We start from the raw sequence: 18,332 nt of genomic DNA on the forward strand, positions 1-18,332 counted from the left end.
CGGATAGCAAAATAGTACTACATTAGAATTTCGCCCCTCTTCTCGGAATCGGGAGGGGGGATTTCGGCGAGAGGTGGCATTCTGCGTACGCTGCAGATACTTCGTCATTACCCCGAAGGATGGCGCCTTGGAAGAGCTTGAGAGAGATGTGGCCCTGGAAAGGAGGAGAGGACGAGGGGCCTCCCTGGCCTGTCGTTATCGCGAGCCAATCAACCCTCCAATTCTAGACAAATCTGGCCCGATCCTTGTCATCTTCTGGGACAAAGTTGATCTCAACTAATCATGATGCTACTGTACCCCTTGGAGGGAAGGGCAGAGTTCCCGATGCCGTCCTGAGCAGTCTAAAATCCTCCGGGCCCGAGAGAGCCCTCCGGGTTGAGCCTGATAATAGGCTGACATGAATCCTCCGACGGTCCACCCACGAGCCATACCCCGCAAGAAATGTTGTGATTGCATGCAATACTTACTAGAAGTATGTAGGTTGGTGGTATCGGGCAACTCTCTGGGGCGGAAGCAGAAGTTCGAGGTCACGTGGGTATATCAATTTATATATTGTGTAGGTGTCGAAGTTGGAAGTCTGACACGAGGTTCCAACAGACTCCATCCGTAATGAACGGAGATAATTGTCCTGGTAAAACTTCGTCCAGAGTTTGGGTTGTAAACCCTGGAACTTGCATATGGTCCATGGATAACCCTGCTGACATGCTGACCGCAGCAGTAGCGTGCACCTACCGAGCACGCCCCCTAGCCGAAGTCTAGCCAAGTTGGGATCTTTCATTGGAGAGAAGAATGAGAGGGAAACAAGAGAAAAATTGGGAACTTCTTCTCGGCGAAAAACAAGCAGTGGTTAGCTTTGTTAGCAACTTGTCAAAAATTGCGCCCAAATCGACTCAGGGGCAAAGCAATATTCTCAAAGTTTGTGATCGTGGAGGACGGGGTTGTAGGAAAGCTTGAATGGAGCGCAGCCAGAATAGTCCGAAGGATATAGCGCTTTTCTCATGAACCTCTACTGTCAACTACTGCGTACCGAGCTGGCAACAAAGCGCATCGCAAAACAGGAGAGTGGGGAGCAGGAATGCACGCACCTGATACTAGGACTTTGACCTCAATTGATGGTTGGCTCGTGCAATCGGCACAATGCTCGACTGAATACTTGATAGTGCGGGGGGACAATATTTCGTTTCTAGCAGCGCAACAGCCAAGATATACTCCGTTCACAGTACACCGTACGCTGTAGGTCATTGTTATTAACCCTGTCCAAGTTCCGTTCTGGTTCGAGACTAACTCCATATCTATTATTAGTGCCTACACCGTTCGGTAATTCAAATGACAAACGACAGGGTGGGACATCGAGTGATTGCGTTGTAGCCTCTTGGCAAGTCCGAAACGTCAGTGGAGGATGAAGGAAAGGGAATGGCAATTGGGACGAAAATAGCCCGCTCGAGCCACGGAGACATATATAAGGTTGCCATCTTGTATGCATTGTAATTGTTCTCCTACGCAATATTTCTCATAACTCTAGTTTCGGATGCTTAACTAATTTTTGTTGCTTCGACCGTTCTACGACGGACCGAAAACAAATAAATGATAAAAATGCTGGCTCTGAACCGTTGAGCCTTGATCGCTTATTTTCGGTTTCCCGTGTCCAGACTCCGAGAACTAGACCAGATTTCCTGGAGGAAATGGTCACTGGCCAGTCCACGCTTCCAAAAAGACGATGCTACGTTCATCCCCTGCTCTCAGCACGGGCTAACTACTGCGTGAGAAGTTAGCAACTTTAGTTCAATCTGGGACCTGGACCGTCGATCGTGGAAGAATTGACCAATGAGCACTCCCATTACAACTGTCGCGGACAGTTAAGATAACTCACGGCATGGTGAAGCAGCCAAGACTGAGAGATGTAACGTGGAAAAGATTATGGCAGGTTTGTTTCCCCGCGAACTTGCGTGAAGCTTGGAGGTTTGAATGGCCAGGATGTGATTGGACCGTCGCCGAAGAGCTCGACTACTCCCGTTAGTTTTCGACAGACCCTTTGGCTCGGTGTCCAAGCAAACGTAAAAAATTGTGACCTTCGACAGAAAGGGGTGCTGTTGGGTCATATCACCTCATATTGAACATGGATAATTGACTTGGCCAAAAATATGTAAAGAGGTGTTTCCCCCTTTGTCGTCGTGCAACTGCCGCTCTCTCTTTCGACCTCCTTCGTTGCTTTCGCGTGATTCACCAAAATATTTTGAGCGTCCGCTTCAACCCCTGTTATGAGCCTTGTCCTTTTGGGACTTTGAATTATGGCTTACAACGATGCCACAGAGAATCTGGACGTGGCCAGGAACCCCTCGAAGGATGTGTCAGTCTCTGGGAAGGTCGATTTAAAAGAGGTGGACCATTATCTTGACGGCAATGGACCAGAGCCGACTGAGCATGAGCTTGACACCCTCGCTCGCGTTCCCGACAAAATCCCGTGGATCTGCTTCACCATTGCGTTTGTTGAGTTGTGTGAACGTTTCGCCTATTATGGAACGACAATCGTCTGTACGTAAATTTGGTCCGAAATGTTGGAAGTGAATAATTTTCCTTCTTGTTAGACTGACGAAAGATTCGCAGTGACCAATTTCGTCCAGCAACCACTGCCAGCCGGATCTACTACTGGAAACGACCCTAGACCCGATGGCCAGCCGGGAGGTGCGTGACTCCTTTCTGATATTGCTTGAGACTTTTTGCTAACCCTCCGTAGCTCTCGGCCAGGGGCAACGAGCTTCCCAAGGAATGGTACTTTGTGCGTGGCAGTCCTACTTCCACTGAAATTGCGTCCACAGACTGCTAATACTCTAGAAAGTCAATAAAATGTGGTCATATTTTGCGCCCCTCTTCGGTGGTATGTATCGCATCAAGCGCGACAGCAAAGAGCTCCACAAAACTGATATCATCGACTTTCAGGCTACCTCGCTGATTCGAAATGGGGAAAAATGAGAACGATTCAATACTCTATTGCTCTTGCCATGTTTGGCCATGTCATCCTTATTATTTCCGCTCTTCCTCCCGTGGTTAAGCATCCTAACGGAGCGATGGGATGTCTGGCAATTGGTCTTCTTATCTTCGGTGCTGGTGTTGGTGGATTTAAGTAAGAAATATATGCTCTATGTTAGGTGGCTTCGAAATGTGGAACTGACATTTTCCAGACCTAATATCTCCCCGCTTATGGTCGAGCAACTGAAATACTCCAAGATGCGCGTCGTTGAACGGAGAGGCGTGAAGATTATTCTGGATCCAGCTCTCACTACGCAGCGTATTTTTATGTATTTCTATCTCTGCATTAACATCGGCTCTATCGTTGGCCAAGTCACCATGGTCTACGCCGAACGCTACGTTGGTTTCTGGCTTTCCTTCACTCTCCCTACTGTGATGTTCTGCATCTGCCCCCTCGTCCTTGTAGTGTTTCACAGGAAATACGTTCACTATCCACCGACCGAATCTGTCCTAGGAAACGCCGTCAAACTGATCAAGTTTGCTTGCAAAGGGAAAGTTTCCTGGAATCCCAGAAGAACGTAAGAAAGCGCTAATCCCTCTAACTGAAAAAGTCCACACCTAACTTGTACAATAGTACCCGTAACCTGGGGTCCCCAGCTTTTTGGAACGACGTGAAACCTTCCAACGTCGCGAACAAGCCCAAGTGGATGACTTTCGACGATGCTTGGGTAGATCAAGTTGCCAGAGGGACCAAAGCTTGTTTGGTGTTTGCCTATTATCCACTTTTCTGTAAGAGCAAATATGTACGCACTCTTCTCTTGCGCAGCACTGACAATAATTAGGGCTGGCATATAATCAAATCGACGGGAATCTTACCTCTCAGGCTGCAACATTGGAGCTTCATGGTGTCCCGAACGATCTCATCAACAACCTGAATCCTCTAGGGATTGTCATCATGATCCCAATTTTAGATTTGCTAGTTTATCCGTTCTTGCGTTTCATTAGAATTCGCTTCTCCCCACTTCGACGAATGGCAGCCGGTTTCTTTGTTGCTACTAGTGCAATGATTTGGGCTGCTGTCGTCCAGCACTACATCTATACCAAAGGAGCTTGCGGGAAATACATGAACAAATGTGATACTCCTGCGCCAATAAACGTCTGGGTCCAGGCTGGTGCTGTAAGGGCCCCTTCATTAGAAACAAATCTTCCCAGCTCGTTTGCAAAAGTACTAACCCAATCGATAGTATGTCCTTGTGGGTCTTTCCGAGATTATGGCTTCAATTACTGGCCTTGAATATGCGTATACCAAAGCACCTGCCAACATGAGAGGATTGGTTTTCGGTCAGTTTTCTACTCCTCTAATATCATTGTTGTTGTTCTTCTTTTCAAGTATTATACAAATATATTGACATTCTCTCCCCCGATAGGTTTCTACCATTTCACCAGCGCCGTATCCGCAGCCCTTGGTCAAGCCTTCGTCTCCGTTTCTGAGGATCCTCTCCTTGTCTGGAACTACACTATTGTTGCTATTATCGCCTTCTGCGGTGGTCTCGTCTTCTGGTTCACATTCAGGAGCCTCGACAGGAAGGAAGAACAAATGAACTTGATCCAGGAGTCTGAATACCGCGGACGAGCAAAAGCGGCCGCCAATGAGAAGGTCCTCGATGACGAAATGAAAGCATAATATGCCCAATTTCACTTTCTTTGAATATTATTCCTGCGTTCGTACGTACGCAATAAATTTTCGTCTTTTGTGTTTTAAATTCTCATCCATGCCGTGTGAGGGGAGTTGGAGACAGAAATGTGTTCAAGCAGCTGGGCCATATCCGGTTCCTACTCAGTCTGCTGCTCTGCCTATATTCAAGTATATATATACCCGCCTCCTAAATCATATTTATTGATCTTTCCAACGCTCATTTTTAACCCGTGAAGCGAATGTGGGCATGAGCCAAAAACCTCCCCTGCATGAGTCTCATTTTTAATAAATACCTTATATAACTCGTCTTAGGCGCTCTCTTTATTCCATCGAATATATTACTATTATTGTGCCGCATGCCGAATACCACGGCTTCATCCATATATCTATTGCTCTTAGCTGTGAAGTAGAAGAGTGGCACAAGCGTACTAGATGTTCGGCTCCTGAAAGTTTCTTCCCAGCTCTCCCCGCACACAATTCAGCTCTGTCGCCTAGGCCAAACTGGTGAATCCATTCAACCGCAAAAACCGCTCCGCGCACATGAGAATCACCAGGCTATTTCCTGGATTGGTGCCTTTGACAGCCATGAAGATGAAAAATAGAAAAGAAAAAAATGCAAAACAAATGCTAAGAAATGAAAATACAGAAGTAAAGTTTCAGCCGGACACGGGAACTTGCATTGGTGGTGCCACATACCTGTGTTGCAGCAAGCCATGGCGCCACCCGCTTGGTCTGCCCCACCTTGCATACATCACTATTGATTGAGAATGGTGCATTACCCGCATACTGCGTGCCTTTTAACTTGCTTCAACCTGTTAACCAATGGGCCGTCATAAAATTTAGTTGTTGGGCCACCAATGCTTTGATATTCGCAGTTAATCCCTGGGATTCATGTCGACTCCGACCTCCTATTTTTGGTGAACATCATGTCCTTATGAACCATTTGAACTCCTTTACGGAAAATTTTTTGATAGAAAGATGGGACGATGGGACAAGCAACAATGTGCGGTCTATCATATTATAAGTTTATTTTTTAGAAACCGCCAGAAATACAAACGCAAGGAGAGCCGAAGATGGTATTGTTAGCCCTACACTGACAGTTACACTCCCCAATCACGAAAGCTTCAATTGCGCCGGCCCCGTCAACGGCCAGTCAACTCTCGTGGAAAATACCTCAGTTTCGGCATTATATTCGTACTGAGAGCCCTCACCACCCTCCATTTTAAATTCAGCTGCCTTCCCATTATGACCAAGCACGGAGATAGACGCAATTTTCAATTGGCCAATGGCTTTGGGGTCGAACTTGCCCTCCATTTTGAATTGCCCTTTGTTATACGAAAATTTGATATCCATTGTATGCTTCTGTTCTAGAGATTCACCATCGTCGAGGTATAGGCTTCCGGTGGCATCGCCATCAAGACCTGGCGCAATGATGATGTTAAAGGGTTGCTCACGGAGGGTTTTGGTTGTGTTGGCACTATTAGCTCTGAGCGGGACGATGTTTCCACCGCGGATATGGAGAGGGATGTGGGTGAAATCAACATCGTGGAGAGTGACGGATTTGCCTTCGCCGCGGACTGGTTTGCCAGTGTAGTAATCATAGAAGATATCGTCTGGCAGATAGATGTCTACGCTCGTGGAATTCTCCTCTGTCACCGGGCTGACTAGGATGGCGTCTCCGTAGAAAAATTGAAGGTCGATCGCGAAGGTATTTGGGTCCTTAGGATAAAGGTAGAATAGCGGATTAAGGAGAGGTTCACCGGTCCTTGCCTGCCGGTTGAATGCCGTGTAAATGTAATCGAGCAGCTTGTATCTGATTTCGATCGCTTTCCGGGCGGCTTCTGCGACCAATTTCCATCGATAGAATTCTTGGGATTCAGAGTCGATGCCGTTATGGTTGCGGTAGAACGGGCTGAATGCACCAAGCATCGCCCACCTGGAGCAAAGTTGTTCAGTTGTATTGCCTGATTGCGGTAGTTAGTTAACGATATCACCTAGACTCATTATACATTCTAGCATACCTCCAAAGCCGCAAACATCACTCCCCGTCATCGGTATTTGGAAGATGGATGCAAAAGCAAGCATCTGCCCAATTGATGTCCTGTACTTTTCCCAGGTACTCAGATTATCGCCGAGCCTGTTCTCCAAATTTTTTGTCAGAAATGCAGACAAAAGCTAATCGGTAGCAGTTTTCTCTTTTGATTAATCAACCTTCCTCCTTTGGTAGGTTCACTATGGGACTTCACCAAATTGACAAAAAGGGGATCCGCCCTCACCATTTGCCAACATGCTTTCCGGCACCTGCAAACGTACTACGCGTAATAACCAATGGCCTCACGGACGGTCGTCTCCTGAGCATTGCAGTACGAGATACCCGGCTCATCACTGCAATGGTAGTTAATCGCCGATCCAAAAGGTTGTAAATCGGATAGATGGCTTGAAAAGAAAGGCTTACTGCTTCCGTAAATGTTATGGACATCGTACTCAACCCATCCATTTGCATGGACTAAATCGGTGTCCGCCGTTTTGTTGCTGATGGACCCTGCTTGATTATTTATCTTATACGGCGGGTCTATCAGCTTGCGGTTTGGCAGGCCCATTTTATGGCCGTGTTCACCGGCTCTCTTGGCACCACTATGGAGCGGCTGGAAGGTCGATGGAAGTCCTGGAATGGGTCGCGGAATCTGTCGCACCGCAGGCGGTTCAGGAGGGAACTTGTTATCTATGGCGAACTTTTCTGGATCCTCACAAGGGTAGGTACAGAAATTGGCAGGCTCATTCATGTCAATCCATAGGCCATCGATATCTACACCTGTTTGCGCGTCGAAAAATTGGGCAAATTCGTTCACCCAGTAGTTTTCCGTGTTTGGATGGAACCAGTCAGGGAAAGCCGTCACACCAGGCCATACGACACCTGCTAACATTTAGAAAAGAGTCGGATATGATTTCGATATTCGATACATACCTTTGTATATAGAACCATCAGCTTTTTTCAAAAAGATACCCTGCTCAGCACCCCTGTTGAATGCCCCATTATCAGAATAAGCCACGGCCGGATCAACCATTACAATATAATGTTGGTCACGCTCGTGTAAGTAGTCCACGAGCTCCCGAACTTTCTTTATCGGAAACCGCTTGGGATCTAGGGTAAAAACCTTTCGACGATCCATATAGTCAATGTCGGTCCACATTGTCTCAAGGGGAATATTCGCTTGGCTGTAGTTGTAGACCACCTCGGCGATATCAAAAATATCCCGATACCCATAGCGGCATTGGTGAAACTAATTCCATGTCAATCGTGCGTTTTCCAAGGGAAATCAAATAACACTGGGGTCTCATGGAATCCTACCCCGAATCCCCAGTACGGCATCATGGTCGGCAATCCCACCACCTGAGCGGATTGAGACGCAACTTCTTTGGGAGTCGGCCCCGCGAAGAAGTAAAGGTCAATGATCCCACCTGGTTGGTGTAAGTCAAAAAACAATCCCAACCTAGCCAGCGTTGCCGCGTCACTAACCTAAAGAATTATATTCTAGATATTGACCATCCTTTTCAGTTCTGTTGATCTTGACGTCCATTCCGTTTGAGTTAAGGAGGAATACACCATGAGTACCGGATTCACCTCTGTGATCTATGTAGACGGGGTGGTCACCATACAGATTGGTCCCTGGAGGGATTCCGTATGCATCGCGATTCCATAAAGTTGCAGTATAGTTCGTGGTATTCAGACGGAAGGGATTGGTGTGTTCGCCCATACCATAGAGATTTGGGTTTGTCGGTAGCGAAGTACGAAAATTCAAATATTGCGATTGAAAGACGAGATTGGTCCCTGCTGTGTCGAAGAGAACCTCGCCACTGCCTCTTCGTGACACAGAAAAGGAAAAAGGGGCTTCCACGTAAGAAAACTTCAGTAGAGATTTGTGATCTCCCCTTTCAAGATGTGGGCGAGGAAACACCGACTCCGGAACCTGGTAAATATCCTCATCAGGGTCATGAATTTTCACATGAAGTCGTGAATCTGCCATTCAAATACAAATCGGTCAGCAGTTAGTTACTAACAATTATTGAGATAAGCAAACATCATGACTCTTACCGGTTTCATATTCGACTCGAAGCCTCAAGTTCTTCAAGTCTTGGCCGTAGGTATTACATGGCTGCCCCGCGAGTTGCAAGTCCGCAATGAGAATGTTCTCTAATTCATGGACATTCGAAGCCTTGTATCCAGGACATTTATCGATTGGAAGTGGATACTGTGGAGGCCGACAAGTGGCGCCCACAAGGCTAGGAAGAAGCCAAAAAGCGGGCTTCATGTTTGTAAAATTGAGGCCTGGTCAGCTTTTCATCAACGAACGTCTCGGGCAGCCGGATCAAATTTACAGATAAAGCTTCAGCTCCCCATAATTTTCTATACCGACCAAAACCCTGGTATGGAGATACGCAGGAAAGCCTGTAGAGTACAACAGTAACATCCTACGGAGATTTGCATGCAGATTGCTCAGTTGTTCAAATATAGGGAGGGGCATCTGCTATTCTCGACGTATTTCGGGGAGGCTGGAGGGCCCGAGATTCGGTAGGTTAGTGACATCTCTCCTTTACGTATGCCGGCCCATTTCTTGACTTTTCGCTATGCTTGCTAACTCACTAATACCCTGGCGTTTATTCATCCTGTCACAGCGAATTTTTGCTTTTTCTTGTTGATCAGGCTCTTGTTGTTGCAAATGAAGCTTCTTCCGGGAGTAGAAACCCGGCTAAAACCCGACACTAACACTCAGACCAGAGCACTTGCAATCCTCCAGCCTGTCTGAGATCGGTTGACCCTGTTCGTCGCCTAGCTTCGCTGGTTTGTTTCGCTTCGAGATAGGAAAGTGGAAAAGCATTGTCAGATATTATGACCATTTTCAAAGTGGTAAACAAATTGTAATCCGAAGCAGTACGGAAAATGAGGTCTGCGCAATCCCTTACTCCTTTTATATCACTCTAGAAAGGCCCTGGTATGTCTGATTTGCGCTTGGAAGAATTGGCGACAGAGGAAGATTCCCAATAAAGAGAAAGATGTAGATATGACTTTTGAAGCTAGATAATAGAAGAGAGGATGGGTTTGATGCTTCCCACCTACGTCTTTCTGATTCATCCGAATGATATCCTGCTTAGCTTGGCACGTCGATCCGTTTCTCTTCTGGATCCATGTCTTTGCTTCGCCTGAATATAGCATTCAGCTATGAGTGAACTTGGCGGCCCAAATTGTTCAGGCTAGGAATTCCTGAGAGTAGCTCGGCGCGAAGTTACGGATATATAGACTGAAGGCATTGACGAAGCGGCCATGGAGGAACAATGGTGAATTAGATTGACAGCTTTGTCATTAAATAATGGGCAACTAGTTCATCGAGGATTGGAATGCGCTGTTGGCTTATGTATGTGAATCGAGCTTCCTGAGTTTGCCCAACGTTAATTTTGTCGGGAGGTTGGTTATTGTGGCGGACGTAAAGCTTGCGAAAACAGAATTTTCTGCCACCCCCTGAAAAGTAGTAGCAAAACACCGCAAAAATAACCAAAATATCCACATATCTCTAGAATCATTCAAATATCATCCAATTCATTCAAATACGCACCTTTATCATCAAATACACACCTTTATCATCAAATCTGCCAATATGCCCCCCCAGCTCAGCAAATTTACCACCAATGAGATTGTATGCCTTCTAAATGATGATTATATGCCTGCTCAGATTGCACAGACCATTGAGTGCCATCTGACCACTGTATATTAAATCCAACAAAATATTTGCTGCTTTGGAACTGCTAGAAGTCCTCATTCAACATGAGGTGTAAAGCCAAAGATCACACTGGATATCTTGTCAGATTTGGAGGATTTTTTTGAGACATATTCAACTGCATATCATGATGAGGCTGTCTGCTTTGTGAAGGATGAATTTGATGTTGATATCCACCCTCAATCAATATCTAGATTGTTGAAGAAACTGAATTTGATATGGAAAAAGATGATTAATTATTGCAATTGTCACTTATAGAACCTGCTAATCCATCAGTTCTATTTGATATAGATTGAACCTGTGGCCACTCAATGTGATGAAGAACTTTGAGCTGAATGGTGTATTCAAGTTATTCAGTATCAATCTGATCAACTTATATTTTTAGATGAGAATACTGTGAATGAATGTACTGCAGATTGATGATATGAATAGTCAAGCAGAGGATTCTCTTGTTGCATTAGAAGGCTCTGTAAATGATCTCACAGATGATCAATCTTATCTGTGATAAGTGTCAATGAATATCTTGATTATGATATATATCAGAGGTTCTATAATACAGAGAGGTTCAATGAGTTTGTATGTGTTTGGATACTGCCCAAATGCCAATGAGGTTATCACTATCTAGTGATGGATAATTGCTCTTCTTATCATTCACAAGCACTGTGAGATCTCTGCAGAGAAGCTGGTATTGAACTTTTATTCTTACCCCCATATTCTTCTGATTATAATCCTATAGAGGAGTCATTTCATGTGTTGAAAGAATGGATTAGAAGATACAGATGTCAGTTAGAGAATCAGTTTGATGAAGATTTTGAAGCCTTCTTGCATCATGCAGTTGAGAACTTCATGGAAGAAGAAGATGCAAGAGGATATTTCAGATCTGCTCATATAGAATAGTATTGTAAAATCTAGAAAGATTCAAATTGCAATTCAATTATGATGATATATAATATCTAAGTTTCAAATTCAGAAGCAGAAGCAGTATGAGGTCTGCTGTCATCACTATGAACAGCAGATAAAGACAATTTAATCTCCTTCAACTATAACTGCCAGATAGAACTCTTTAATCCATCTCTTATTATTGAGAATATACTCATTCCAATATTCAACTGAACCATCTGCTCATTTGTCATTGTCTGTATATGATTCAGTTCAAATTCTTCATTCTAAATAATGCTCTTTGCAGTTAAAAGAGCTTCTGCTCTTTGAAATCTCTCTATCATCAATCAGTTGAAGAACTCATCAATAAACAGATCTGCATATTTACCAAACTGAGAGATTGAACTACTTTGAATAGAAGGCAGGTTTGGATTTGATGGCAGATTTGGATTTGATGGCAGATTTGGATTCAACAGTAGATTTGAATTTGATGGCAGGTTTGAATTTGACAGCAGGTTTGAATTTGACAGCAGATTTGAATTTGATGGCAAGTTTGAATTCAGTCCTCCCATGCCTCTCATTCCTTCCATTATATATTTCATCACCATCACATTGATTATCTCACTTGGAGACACAATATTAGATGAAGAAGAAGTTGAGAGAGAGAAGATAACTGCTGGCATCTGAGGTGTCTGTATAGAAGGGTTAGAAGCAGAGATAGATTTGCTTTTTTGTTTCTTCTTCTCCTTTCTATCCATTAATCTTTTTGTCATCTTTCTTGACAGATTTTTAACTGTTGCATGTCCATATTCAACATCATCTATCCAACTGACAATCTCACTACTCAGAAGTTGAATATGAGTATCATCAAAAGTCATTCAACAAGTGCTCTGCTCAAAGTTATGACAATTCATCTTTTGACAATGTCAGTGAGCAGTTATCTCACACTCAATCTGCAAAGAATCATGCTCATTTGATCATTGATTTTAAGCCTTCTTCAGCTGCTGGCTAGTGGCTGTGGATCTTGTACATATAGACAGCAGCTTTTCATCATTGAATATTTCATGAATTCAAGGGGATTTGACAGAACAATAGAGAGGGGATTTGGCAGATGATGAGATTACTTTTTTTTTGACATCTAATACTCTTTTTGATGCCAATGTCTGAGTTGTTAATTGTGAATCCAACACTTCAATGAAAGCTGCAGGACTGCATATTACAGAGGTGTTTGAGAATAGAGTTGAGATATCAAGAAGATTAAAAGAGGTGGTAATCTTGATGCTAAATCTGCTCATCTTCTTCTTATATAACTCCTTCAAAAGAGTGATAATCTCTCTTCAATCTGTCTCCTTCTCAAGGGTGATTTTGATTGAAGATTTATGTTTGTTTGATGAGATGACTGCTATACAATTTGCAACTTCTATCTCCTTGCAGTTCTGCTTTATAACATACTCTTCAGCTATTCTTTTTGCAGTATATTGAATATGATAGAAGCTGACAGTCATATCATTTGTTGTGACATTCTGTAACTTGATCTTTATAGACTCCTTTATTCCATTGATAATCATCTGTTCATACAGCCTGAATGAGATCTCAGACTCAGAGATAGATGTTTGCAGAAATTGAGAATCTTCTGACTGTGTCTCCTTCTTCTTCTCCTTCTCCTCCTTCTCATCATCAGTTGGATTCTTGTCATTATCTGAAACATCTGAAACAGGTGGTTTGAGCAGATGAAGGTGCAGAGTAGTTGAAGTCCTTTTACAAGCTTGTGAGACAGTAGAACGGTGGGTGTTGCGGGGCATATTGACAGATTTGATGATAAAGGTGCATATTTGATGATAAAGGTGTGTATTTGAATGAATTGAATGATATTTGAATGATTCTAGAGATATGTGGATATTTTGGTTATTTTTGCAGTGTTTTGCTACTACTTTTCAGGGGGTGGCAGAAAATTCTGTTTTCGCAAGCTTTACATCCGCCACAATATAAGAGCCGCAACAATTTTCCACCCACAAATGCGTAGGGTAATCGATTGACGGGAGGTCAAGAAGCCCACTTACATTATTGAAGTGTGATAAATATACAATTCTATCTGGTTCTCTCGGCGGATTTTGTCTCCACCTTATAAACACCCCATTGTCCGCCCTATTTACTATGACGCCGGCCCAATGCTTGAACTCTTTAGAAGCTAGCAAAAAGACATGCAGTATGTAGAAGAGTATAGAGGCTCGGCTTAAAACAGAGCCTCTTACTGCGCAGAAACAGAGTTTTCTGCTTCTATTTCACAATTGCCTCAAGCACATCCCGCTCCTCGATATTGTAAACCTCCTCAATCTGCACTCCATCATCTGCTTGAGCACAATTGTCAACAGCCCTCATCATCCCAATCTCATTAACCTGACTGACAAATGCATTCACAAATCTCTCTGCAACCTCCAACATAGTAACATCTCCAGTCTTCCCATCAAATCTCACTCCACAACCCACCATACTTGTTGCCTCTCTTCCCTCCAATCCGCATGCAACAATTTGGCGGAAAAACCACATTGGCTCCTCTGTCACATTCAACCCAACACCATAACTACTGATATTACGGCGCAGGTGTACGCCTACTGCGGCAATCTTTTTGGACGGCAACTTGGGTCCTGATGGTGATCTTGGTTGTGACGTACACACCCAAACCCCAGGATTCATCTGGCTCAGCTCAGCCCCCTGTACCCCATAACTGGCTAAAACATCCAGGACACTCCTCTCTAGTAATTGTATATGCTGTCGTGGGCCCAGGCGTAGTCGCTGTAGATCAAGGATTGTGTATATAACTAGCTGGCCGGGGCCGTGGTATGTAGTTTGGCCACCGCGGAGGGTTGGGTGGAATTCTGCACAGGCGGGTAGGCTTGCAGCAGGGGTTAGGAGGTGGCGTATGGGGTGGAGGGGTTTGGGTAGATTGGCATTGAGAGCTTGGTGAAGATTGGTTGATGTTGCACCTGCGGGAGAGGTGGAAGAAGGTAGGTCACGGCGGCCGGTTGTATAGACAGGGAGAGGGGTGAAGGTTAGGATTGTTGGGTCTGGAGGGGCTTGTGGGGAGGTGACATGAAGCTTTTTGTAGGTTAGGAGGCGAGAGACAAGGATCTGTTGAAGGTGGGAGGCGTGCGCGAAGGGGATCAGATTGGGGATGTGGAGATGGGCGAGGCGCATGATAAGGCGGAAGATGAAGGAGAGGAGAAGTGATGAGGAGCAGCTCTTGTTGAGAATTCTCTGTAATGGGATTCATTGACAATGGGTATGAGATATCAATTCAGATATATGTCTCATGGTGTATAAATACAAATAGATTGCAGCGTCTCAATTCCCGTATGTCTCTCTCCTCCATCCCTCTGTTTGTACGGCAGGTTGGACGATCTCACGAGCAGTGCGGCGAAGCTGCTGTGTTGGATAATAGTGCGGCCGAGCCGCCGCGCCAAGCCACCGCTTGGCTAATCTCCTTTCTGGCGGGTTAGAAGCTTCGCTTTGATGGTGCGTACATGGAAGAATGCTGCAATTGTTCCTCATGTGCAATGCTTCGGCATTGCACACTCGACCACGACAGAAATGATACCAGCGCAGAGGGGTCTGTTGAATCTCTCTCCATCCAACATTTCATCCGCCTTTGGCTTCACAAAATATCTCTCGAGACCTTCCATAGGCTCGGCCTTCATATGGAATCGCCGTGCAATGGGTTCGTTTTTTTACTCTTGACTTGCCGCTACATTGCTGACCTGTTGAAGGAACTAGGACGAATGATGAACTCTTCACATATACGTCCGGTCGGTTCCTTTACAACGAACAACGTCGCCTTGAGGAACGACGGATTAATTTCGATGTTGCTGCTTTGAAGCATGCTGCTGAACAACATGTTGGACGAGGTAAAATCACCAATCTGCGAAAACTTGCCGAAGGAGGGTTCAATCGGGTATTCCTCCTTACAACAGAAGATGGATTTCAAGCTGTTGCCAAAGTCCCCTACATGATCACTGTTCCAAAGCACTATACCACTGCCAGCGAAGTGGCCACAACAGACCTTCTACGATCAAAGGGAATTCCTATCCCACGTATACTTGGCTGGTCCGCTGACCCGAACAATTCTGTCGGGGCCGAGTATATCATTATGGAAAAGGCCTCTGGAATCCCATTAGAAACGAGATGGTTCAATCTCTCAAAACAAGAACGGCACCATCTTGTGACGAGTTTGGTAGACATTGAGACGAAGATATTTGACATTCCCTTTGGTCATTTTGGCAGCATATATTATAGGAATGATGTCCCATCAAACCTTCGACAAGACCTTTATGCAGAGAGCACCAATTCAGCCATGTCATCCGCAGATGAGCGGTTTTGTATTGGCCCTACGACCGATTACATGTTCTGGTACGGCAAACGTGCAGAGTTGGGAATAGATCGCGGCCCCTGTAATGATTTCCAAACCGGCCCTTCTCTGCCCTAGTTGAGTGAAGGTGAGCTAACAGAGTACCCTTCAGGGAAAACACCGAAAGCCTATTTGGTTGCTATAGGAAAACGGGAACGTGAGTGGACGAAAAGATATGGTAAACCCCGTCCTGTCCGATTTCCCCATGTTGTCAACTTTGAAGGCATCAAGTCTCCGCACGACCACATCCAGCTTTTGAACCAGTACATGGCTCTGGCCCCGTACCTATTTGGCGGCGATCCACACAGTGAGTTGAACTGTCCCACTTTGCGCCACCCAGGTAAGTAAGCCCCATTCACACCAACAGGACTAGTGATTGATTGTGTTTAGACCTTACTCCCGGGAATATATTCATTTGCCCGGAAACCCACAAGGTTTCTTGCATCATTGATTGGCAACATACAACCTTGCTTCCACTTCTACTTGCTACAGGGCATCCCCCAATGCTCCAGAGCCCTGATCACCCTCCACCACAAACACTTGAGAAACCAGTCCTCCCAGATGGCTATGACTCACTCAGCCCAGAGGAGAAGGCTCAAGCAGATGAACTCCACAGACGCAGAGTGTTATTTTATCTTTACATGGTGTTTAATGGCGGCTTAAATAAAAGACACCTGTCAGGAATGAGAGACCCCCGTGTCCTCTTAACGCAACACCTTGTTGAGAGGGCTGAGAAACAATGGAGTGGAGACATTTTCAGCCTAAAGGGGGCCCTCATCCGAATAACTGAGAACTGGGATCATTTTAGTGCAAGCCTGCCAGAACCAGTTCTGTGCCCCATATCTTTCACTAGATCTGAGATTGATATACACTACAAGCAGGAGCCAACTTGGTTTCAGATGAACGGTCTTGTTGAGCACTGGAAGTCAGAGCTACAGGGTTTGAATGATGATGGTTGGGTTAGGACCGAAGCTTACGAGGACGCCGTGAAGAAGAATATGGAGTTGAAGCAGGTTTTGCTGGATGGTTCTGATACACCGGAGGAGGAGCGATGCGTTCAAGAGCAATGGCCATTTCAGGATCATGAAGAGGAGATTATCTGATAAATTTGATGCACTGCAGACTGTGGGCGCTGTTATGCTGCTCTAACAACTATCTATGGTAATAACACTGGACTTAGTATAAACGGATAATGTCAGCTTTTCCTTTGTATCAAGGCTGAGGGTTTCAAAATTCCACAGCGTTGGATAGTCGGGTAGATGATGCAAGCGTTTTCGGTGACTAGAGATGAGACGCGAATACACGAGCCCTTTGGCCTAGTGGCTGACAAGAACAAGACAGATCATGCCCTCGGCGGGAAGGAGCTCCGCGAGTCGGTAAGTCGGCATTCAGGAACACGAAGGAGGAATTGAAGGGCAAGCTTCCAGCAATACTGGCGACCGTCTCTAGGACGACCCCTCCGGCGAGCATCCCTCCATCATTTGATGGCACCCTAGTCAGATTTACATCGTCATCGCAGAAAGGGTCGGAGCAGACACGACGGCTATGTGTGCTATCCGGAAAGCAAGGAGCAATGTTAGACTGATGGGGAAAGGGGGAGCTGCTAAAAGGCAGCGGAGGACGGTAATATGACATCAGAGGAAATAAATAGATTGCTACGATTTCAAGAGCTGGAGTCGCTTAAGCCTACTTCGCAACCGGGAACTTTTCCAGCGGGAGACGCCACGTAGATGGGATAGTTGACCGGCCGTTGCCGGAAACCGCGAGGGGTCTGTTTGGCTACACGCGGGCCATGGACGACTGATGTTCGTAGATATGAAACAAGCAAGATTATATTAGCTTTAATAGATACATTGCCTACTGCTGTGCTCGCGCCTTCGTTGGCCTGCCCGCTTTATTTGCTTTTCCTCCACCCTTTCACTGCAGGCGTTTCGCCTCATCCACCTGGTCGCGAGGAAACCCGTCGGCGGGCTCTAAGGTGGAGTGCCATGCAACGCGAACGCACGGCTTCCCACCTCATAGCCGATGAGGCCCTTGTATTCCCAAAACCGGGCGCTCCCATCCAGTCGACTGCCACCCCTTGATGTGCAATGACGTTCGGTAGGAGACATTGGCGTAATGATCTTGGGCCGCTTTCAGCTCGGTTTTTGGGGAGTGTCATCCATTGCACCGCTCAGGTCGATCATCTCGATGGATTCAAACTCGCTACCCTCTTGTTGAAATAGGTGGTCGTGCTTACGCTTGTGTCGAGTAGAGGGCCGCATTGTGGTTGTCTGGTTTATAGAGGTCGAAGAGGTTACCTTGAGTGTCTCCCGGCTCTGCGTGTACGGGGCCCATCCCTGCAAGCGGCATCACCACCTGAGTGGCTAAGCCTATTCTCACGGCTCCAGCTGGGATTCTTCGGGTGACGGCACGCCTCAGTGTCCGGCAGGCCAAGATCGTCATCGTAGGAGAAGAAACCACAAAGCGGACGTTCATCATTGCTGTTATACTGTCTTTCTTCTCTCCACCTGCAGGCTGGCTCTGAAATGGTGGGAATGGCGATTCCGTACTTGGTGGTTTCGCTGGTTTCGCGGTTTGCACAAGGGATGGGGCCGCGAGCTGTTTTGTTCCGCGT

At 45.7% G+C, this 18,332-nt stretch overlaps 5 protein-coding genes across 5 annotated transcripts; 2 read left to right on the top strand and 3 right to left on the bottom strand.

Moving 5' to 3' along the window:
- Positions 1 to 22: 22 nt before the first annotated feature.
- On the bottom strand, positions 23 to 429 carry HCBG_01299 (uncharacterized protein; the record flags this gene model as incomplete). The annotated part of the gene is made up of 2 exons (XM_045428349.1): positions 23 to 223; positions 298 to 429. 2 exons carry the CDS (start codon positions 427 to 429, stop codon positions 23 to 25), a joined length of 333 nt encoding a protein of 110 aa, XP_045290135.1.
- Positions 430 to 2,288: 1,859 nt separating this feature from the next.
- Positions 2,289 to 4,651, top strand: HCBG_01300 (oligopeptide transporter; the record flags this gene model as incomplete). Its single annotated transcript, XM_045428350.1, has 10 exons — positions 2,289 to 2,532; positions 2,605 to 2,682; positions 2,735 to 2,769; positions 2,833 to 2,875; positions 2,938 to 3,121; positions 3,147 to 3,545; positions 3,602 to 3,756; positions 3,810 to 4,144; positions 4,236 to 4,308; positions 4,395 to 4,651. 10 exons carry the CDS (start codon positions 2,289 to 2,291, stop codon positions 4,649 to 4,651), a joined length of 1,803 nt encoding a protein of 600 aa, XP_045290136.1.
- Positions 4,652 to 5,776: 1,125 nt separating this feature from the next.
- Positions 5,777 to 8,973, bottom strand: HCBG_01301 (alpha-glucosidase; the record flags this gene model as incomplete). Its single annotated transcript, XM_045428351.1, has 8 exons — positions 5,777 to 6,627; positions 6,685 to 6,800; positions 6,940 to 7,048; positions 7,119 to 7,577; positions 7,629 to 7,944; positions 8,013 to 8,122; positions 8,181 to 8,681; positions 8,757 to 8,973. 8 exons carry the CDS (start codon positions 8,971 to 8,973, stop codon positions 5,777 to 5,779), a joined length of 2,679 nt encoding a protein of 892 aa, XP_045290137.1.
- A 4,617-nt stretch (positions 8,974 to 13,590) lies between these two features.
- Positions 13,591 to 14,508, bottom strand: HCBG_01302 (octanoyltransferase; the record flags this gene model as incomplete). The annotated part of the gene is made up of 1 exon (XM_045428352.1): positions 13,591 to 14,508. One exon carries the CDS (start codon positions 14,506 to 14,508, stop codon positions 13,591 to 13,593), a length of 918 nt encoding a protein of 305 aa, XP_045290138.1.
- Positions 14,509 to 14,666: 158 nt separating this feature from the next.
- On the top strand, positions 14,667 to 16,818 carry HCBG_01303 (phosphotransferase enzyme family protein; the record flags this gene model as incomplete). The annotated part of the gene is made up of 4 exons (XM_045428353.1): positions 14,667 to 14,805; positions 15,078 to 15,758; positions 15,828 to 16,055; positions 16,208 to 16,818. 4 exons carry the CDS (start codon positions 14,667 to 14,669, stop codon positions 16,816 to 16,818), a joined length of 1,659 nt encoding a protein of 552 aa, XP_045290139.1.
- Positions 16,819 to 18,332: the final 1,514 nt, after the last annotated feature.

This window comes from Histoplasma capsulatum, assembly GCF_000150115.1.
Source record: "Histoplasma capsulatum G186AR genomic scaffold supercont2.2, whole genome shotgun sequence".
Lineage (NCBI taxonomy): Eukaryota > Fungi > Ascomycota > Eurotiomycetes > Onygenales > Ajellomycetaceae > Histoplasma > Histoplasma capsulatum.